Source organism: Schistocerca americana, chromosome 3 (genome assembly GCF_021461395.2).
Source record: "Schistocerca americana isolate TAMUIC-IGC-003095 chromosome 3, iqSchAmer2.1, whole genome shotgun sequence".
NCBI lineage: Eukaryota > Metazoa > Arthropoda > Insecta > Orthoptera > Acrididae > Schistocerca > Schistocerca americana.
This window is the reverse complement of record NC_060121.1, coordinates 907,005,237-907,012,610: the sequence shown is the minus strand read 5'-3', so window position 1 is coordinate 907,012,610 and position 7,374 is coordinate 907,005,237. Positions and strand designations below refer to the sequence as shown.

The 7,374-nt window shown below is 44.9% G+C and overlaps 1 protein-coding gene across 1 annotated transcript; it reads right to left on the bottom strand.

Moving 5' to 3' along the window:
* Nucleotides 1-388: 388 nt before the first annotated feature.
* Nucleotides 389-2,641, bottom strand: LOC124606894 (cuticle protein 16.5-like). The gene is made up of 2 exons (XM_047138991.1): nt 2,575-2,641; nt 389-955 (listed from the first exon to the last, which is right to left on the bottom strand). Exons 1-2 carry the CDS (start codon nt 2,584-2,586, stop codon nt 527-529), a joined length of 441 nt encoding a protein of 146 aa, XP_046994947.1. The 5' UTR covers nt 2,587-2,641; the 3' UTR covers nt 389-526.
* Between the last annotated feature and the right edge of the window lie 4,733 nt (nt 2,642-7,374).

Below are 7,374 nucleotides of genomic sequence, written 5' to 3'. Positions count from 1 at the left end.
GGAGAGAACCGCGCCGCCGCACGTCTTGCATCGGTGCCGGGAAACACTAAAGCCGTAGTATTTTGTATCCGCAGTCGAGAGAATGGTTAGGTTAAAGTGTGATTCTAAATGGATGGTAAGAAGTAAACAAAATGTTTTTTGTTCTTCACTTATTTGGGTAGTCAGTGGGATCAGGGATTTCCCACAGATCTCCCTCGTTAACCCTGGTAGGCAGCCTAGAGAGCAGCAAGAGCCCCAGTAGCAACCACCAAACCAGATGCGGCGAGGCAACCTCAGTGGGGTCGGCGACCAGTGCGGGGACGGCGTTCAGTTCACCGCCCATAGTTTCATTTCATGTGTATACTTGATTGGTAAATAAGGTATAAAACCGTGTATCAAAACAAGATTGTAGCAAATTTAATAAGAAAAGGGTTTATTTAGAAGTGATTTGTACAACAGACAGCATTACACTAGCCTCTTGAGCAGCGAAGGCGTTGAACAACGGCACAGTCTGGCAGTTCTACAGAAAAGCCTTGGTTGTGACAGGTTAACCATGGTAAGCAGCCTTGGCAGCCAGGAACGCAGCCCCAGGTCCACCATAAGCAGCGGGGGCGATGGCGGCGACGGCAGGGGCGGCCACTACGGCAGGGGCGGCGTAGGCGCCGTAGGCGGCGGCGGAGGCGGCGGCGAGGGCGGCGCCGTTGATGGCGGCGTCGCGGGCCCTCGTCTGGGCGACGGCGGCCAGGTGGGCGCCCCTGGCGGCGGCCACGTCAGGGGTGTCCAGGTTGTAGCCGCCGGGACCGACTACGATGTTGGCCGGGCCGTAGGCGGCGAGGCCGGGGTGGATGCCGCCCACATAGACGGGAGCGGGCTGGACGGCGGCAGCGAGGCCTGCGGCGTAGGCGGGGGCGGCGACGCCCGCCCCCAGGAAGCCGGGCTTGGCCAGGGCCACGGCCACGACAGCACTCAGGACGATCTGAAATAGAAACATTATTGTTGTACAATGCAAAATCTCGCAATTACTTTCATTGTATTTTACATTTAAATCATTAGTTTATCCCTACTCGCAAGCTAAGAACTATACCTTCCATAGTAGCCTAAGAGCCAAAGTATGTTATTATATGCTGTCAGTTTTTACAAAAAAACGAAATTTTTTTCAAACACTGATGTCAGCGGTTCGTCCTAACTTGTTACTGTGGCGAGATTGCTCTTGTGTGGTATCTGCTGTGACTGCAACTATGTGGTAACTTTCTCATAAGTAGTGCAGTATTGCCATGTACGAAGAGGGCTATAACTGAATGATCACTAATGATTCCATAACTATTGTAACACTGCTACTATGTGTGTAAGATAATTGCTGTAACTAGCCCAGGTGAGTGCTGTCGATCATGCTTTGTGTAGTGCGCCCCCGTTAGCTGATTAGTCAGCGCGGTGGAATGCCACGCTAAGGGGCGCAGAGTTCGATTCCCGGCTGGGGTAGGAGATTTTCTCCGCTCAGGGACTGGGTGTTCTGTTGTTCTCACCATCATTTCATCCCCATATCCGACGCGCAGGTCGCCCAATGTGGCATCGAATGCAGTAAGTACTTGGCCTCAGCGGCTGAACTTCCCCGAATGGGGGACTCCAAGCCAACAATGCCGCACGCTCATTTACATGCTTTTTGCAATGGTAAACCATTTGCGCACAGATCACAGCTCTTAAGACTTATTTGCAAACTGTACATCACAGGAAGAACACACAATAAAACGGAATAAGCAAATTTGATAAACTTGCTCTACCTAGGTACGACATTGCCCTCTTTACGTTATCGATATCTTTGTCACCCTGCGTCACAAGCTTTGTAGGAAAAGTGCAAACTGAAAGCAAGGAAACTACATAATTTACGTGCTGAATTCTTACAGATCCTTAGTAAGGTCTCTTTCTTTCGTGGACTTTCTTATTCTTCACCCTTCTAATTTTTGACAAGTTCATAGTACCGTATATCCTTCAGCATCCCTGCTACCAGGTCCTTGCAACTACGACATTGTCTCAAAAAGCGGTATTCTTGCATTTAATGACAAATGCTGTTCTAGTAGGACCATTTTGCATCAAATCAGAGTCTCTGTAGGAACATAAACTACTCTGATAACACAAAATTTTAAATAGTGTTTTTCTATGAAGGTCTCTGTCACATTAGCTTCCCCCTTGCATCGATAATATAACGACGCTTTCTTATTTACAGTAACATTGCAACTGTTTCTGTTTCCTTTTGGATATCTTTATCGTCGTGGTTCTGGTTTTTCAGAGATGAAAAACAGATGAACAACCGTCCAAAGGTACTTTCATGTGAAACCGTGTGGGTTTAAATCACGTAGAGTCATGTAATGGGACGCAGTATCGATTCCATTCCGTTGTCAACGGTCTCTTCTGTAAGTCATCTACATGATCCAGTGCAGCTGTACAGCTAATTACAGTACAAGACTACCTGATCCGCTGAAACCGAGACTGTTTCGAAAATATGAATTTATTTGTGAAAGACAGGCAGGTCCTTAACGCATTCCTCGCGCTGTTCTAGAAACTCCACTGTTACAACACACCACGGTGAACCGCACTCACCAGGCACTTCATGTTGGTGGTAGAGGTTTCTAGACTGCGTCTGCTGCTGTCGCTGCTGCTGCTGCTCCTGCTGGACTGTGCCGACGTCTGCAGATGACCCGTATATATACCCAGGAGGTCGGCGGCAGAGGTTCGTGAAAGTAGTGCAGCCGACCTTCCGCTGCTCGGCCTGAAACACCGAATGACGCCCAAGCCGGTAGTTGCGCTATCGCATTCCTGGTGTGCCAGACAGCTTCATATAGCGTACCTACGTTTATACCCGTATTCACTACATATGAGGGGCTCAAAAATATATTTTGAAACCCCAGCGTCTTACTCATCTTTGATATCAATCGTTAATAGTAATTCAAGCACTTGGTGCACCACTTTCGGCCAGTATTCATCTGTTAATAGTTTCAGTTCTGCTTCACATCCTGAGCATCCCCTGAAAAAATTGACTGACGTGTCAGTGATGAAGGACTAAATAAACGGATGAGGAAAGAAGTCTAACAAAGACCTTTATCAGATGAATAAGTACAATGGATAAAAAATGAAATTCGAGACGAGGTGATCACATTGACCAAGAGCAAACTGAAAATTCTACAGACGTCGTTAGTAACAAGGCAAGTGTAATGCACTGTTGTTGGTGATTTTCTGAAGATTAAAAAACATACATTTTTCATCACGAGAATTTCCAACATTAGGAAAAACTATTTCGATTTACAGTAACTAAAAACATATGAATTATGAATACGAAAAACATTTCTTGGAAATAAAACGAATCAATAATCAGAAATACCACTGCCACGGCAGTATGAATAAAAAAAATACCGTAAACTAAGAGCAGCTAGCATAGCAAAATGCAAATGAGCTTTGTGGCTCAAGTGACTTGTTCGGATAGTGACGTGTGTTACGGTTCCGCTGCCGGGATTCTTCATTATTCCTGTTGAAATTATAAAGCCCAAATCAAATTTAACTACATAAATATTGCCACACAACTATACCAGCCTTGCTTTTCATCAAAACTCCCAAATTTCCTACATAAACCTCGTCACAAGCTCTTAGCTTATCCTTGTCGTTTTAGTCTATCAGTAATTTATCGATTCACCATCATCACCATGAATTATGTCTCATTTGGGGAATATTTTAATATCCGATTACATCTTCTTGATATCTACTCTGGATAGTTTATGTAGTTAACGAGTTGTTTTGACAGATACAAAGGATAGATTAAGATTAGAAAACAGTGCAGAAAACTAAAGAAAGAAAGAGCACTGCAACAACTTGGAGTCCTATGCACGCAACTGCACATATTCACTAGAGGGTAGTGAACGCCCTGGGGATTCCTTTCTCATGAATGATCGCTTCTCTACTATGTCACCTGGGTCACACATTTCGTGGTGCTTATCACAATATTTAGTTGCTCCCGACAGTAGTGAGGTTACCGTTTACCAATGTCCATCACTCTGTTCAAGATATCCCATAGTACCCCATATCAACGTACATCTCTTCTGATAATGCATATTCTCTACCCACACTTAACCAATATTACTTTTTTTCCATATGATGACTGTCTTTTATGATTTGCTAATCATTTCCTAACCATATTTATTCAAACTTTGCTTAGACCTCCTACCACAGTTTGGATATGTCCGACAAACTTTTATTATATCACTCTCTATCTATCGTCGAACCAGCACACATTAAATAATTCTGTGGTAAGTTCCTTAAAATATTTGTACCTCTCTGGAATACATGCCACTTTTAAGTAAACACAACCTCTTCTAAACTTATTCTTTCTAAGCAGTCACATGTAACTGGACTCCTCACGGTTTTAATTACAAATTCTGAATTTACTTCTACACTGAGATCAACAGCCATGTTGTCAGTGTCATTACCTATCTGTACCTGCATTACTTAAGACACTGAATTATTTTTGACCCCAACCCTCTCTTGTTCTTCGAATTATACAGGATGAGTCACTTAACATTACCGCTGGATATATTTCGTAAACCACATCAAATACTGACGAATCGATTCCACAGACCAAACGTGAGGAGAGGGATTAGTGTAATTGGTTAATACAAACCATAAAATAATGCACGGAAGTATGTTTTTTGACACAAACCTATGTTTTTTAAATGGAACCCCGTTAGTTTTGTTAGCACATCTGAACATATAAACAAATACGTAATCAGTGCCGTTTGTTGCATTGTAAAATGTTAATTACATCCGGAGATATTGTAACCTGAAGTTGACGCTTGAGTACCACTCCTCCGCTGTTCGATTGTGTGTATCGGAGAGCACCGAATTATGTAGGGATCCAAAGGGAACGGTGATGGACCTTAGGTACAGAAGAAACTGGAACAGCACATTACGTCCACATGCTAACACCTTTTTATTGGTCTTTTTCACTGACGCACATGTACATTACCATGAGAGGTGAGGTACACTTACACACGTGGTTTCCGTTTTCAATTACGGAGTGGAATAGAGTGTGACCCGACATGTCAGGCCAATAGATGTTCAATGTGGTTGCCATCATTTGATGCACACAATTGCAATCTGGTGTAATGAACGTCGTACACGCCTCAGTACATCTGGTGTAATGTCGCCGGAGGCTGCCGCAATACGTTGTTTCATATCCTTTGGGGTTGTAGGCATATCACAGTACACATTCTCCTTTAACGTATCCCACAGAAAGAAGTTCAGAGGTGTAAGATCAGGAGAAGGGGCTGGCCAATTTATGCGTCCTTCACGTCCTATGAAACGCCCGTCGAACATCCTGTCAAGGGTCAGCCTAGTGTTAATTGCGGAATGTGCAGGTGCACCATCATGCTGATACCACATACGTCGACGCGTTTCCAGTGGGACATTTTCGAGCAATATTGGCAGATCATTCTGTTGAAACGTGATGTATGTTGGAGCTGTTTGGGCCCCTGCAATGAATTGAGGACCAATGAGGTGGTCGCCAATGATTCCGCACCATACATTTACAGTCCACGGTGGCTGTCGCTCTACCTGTCTGAGCCAGCGAGGATTGTCCACGGACCAGTAATGCATGTCCCGTAGATTCACTGCCCCGTGGTTTGTGAAACCCGCTTCATCGGTAAACAGGTAGAACTGCAACGCATTCTCTGTTAATGCCCATTGACAGAATTGCACTCGATGATTAAAGTTATCACCATGTAATTGCTGATGTAGCGACACATGAAACGGGTGAAAGCGGTGACGATGCAGTATGCGCATGACACTACTTTGACTCAGTCCACCGGCTCTCGCAATGTCCCGTGTACTCATGTGTGGGTTCATGGCAACAGCAGCTAACACACCAACTGCACCCGCTTCTCCTGTGACGGGCCTGTTACGGACCCGTTTGCGTGCTACGACCATAGCTGTTGCATACAGTTGGCGGTAGATGTTTTGCAATGTGCGGCACGTTGGATGCTCTCTGTCCGGGTACCGTTCTGCATACACCCTGCAGGCTTCAGCTGCATTTCGTCGACACTCCCCATAGATGAGTATCATCTCCGCCTTTTCAGAGTTCGAATACACCATGGTCACAGTTCCTACAACACTACACTATCACAGACGTCTGGTAACACGGTGTACTACAGTTGGTCCGCGTGCGGAGACGAATGCAGAATAACATTAGCAGCAAGCGCTACATGCGGACACTGCGACAGCTAGACCAAACCACAACAGCGCACTGCAGCCACACTCGTAAACACGGTCGTCATCCTAAACATGTCCCTGCAGACGCTGCTCGCCGACCGTGGCCCGTGTTTGTTACAACACGCAACTGAACGTCGGAGGTTTCAAGCGTCAACTTCAGGTTACAATATCTCCGGATGTAATTAACGTTTACAATGCAACAAACGGCACTAATTACGTATTTGTTTACATGTTCAGATGTGCTAACAGAACTATAGGGGTTCCATTTAAAAAAACGTAGGTTTGTGTTAAAAAACATACTTCCGTGCATTTTTGTATGGTTTGTATTAAATAATTAGACTAGCCGCTCTCCTCACGTTCGGTCTGTGGAATCGGTTCGTCAGTATTTGATGTGGTTTACGAAATATATCCAGTGGTGACGTTAGGTGAATCATCCTGTATATTAATATCTTCAGCTGCTGACGGGCTGTGATATATATCAACGGGGACAGGTGAAAATGTGTGCCCTCGCAGGGAGTCGAACCTGGGATCTCCTGCTTACATGACAGACGCTCTATCGATCTTTTTTTTTTTACCAGGAACTGGGTAAATGAACAAAATATCTTTATTGGTCCAAGCTTAAATACAACAGAAATGCCATCCTTTCGGAGGAAATAACGTGAGACATTATACTCGAACAAGGCGAGCATTTTTTTTTTTAAATTAACAAGGTGTAGGAAAGAAATAATAATAATACTAATGTAAGCTAAGAGGTGTGAAGCAATAGACAGTAGAGTTGGTGGAATTACCAGCGTACTCTGGTATAGTGCATAAAAGAAGGGAGGCGCGTGTCCGTGTGCCTACTCCACTGTGGGTGCCAATATAGAAAGTAGTGTGAAGAGTCTCAGATGTCAGCAAGGGAGGGGAGGAGGCGGGGGGGGAGTGCAGTCGGCGTGTGGCACCAACCAACTTAGCGGGGGTGACGTAAACATCGCATGTAGGTAAATGGCGAAGAAGGCGCGGTAGCGCGGTCGGTGCTCAACTTCACTGTGGGCGGTTTGGAAGTACTGCCAGAAATCAAAACGTGATTTTTCGCCAACATTATACATGTAGGTAATCATCCATCCGTTGACCCATAAAATCGCATGATTTTAGGTGGCGGGGAAA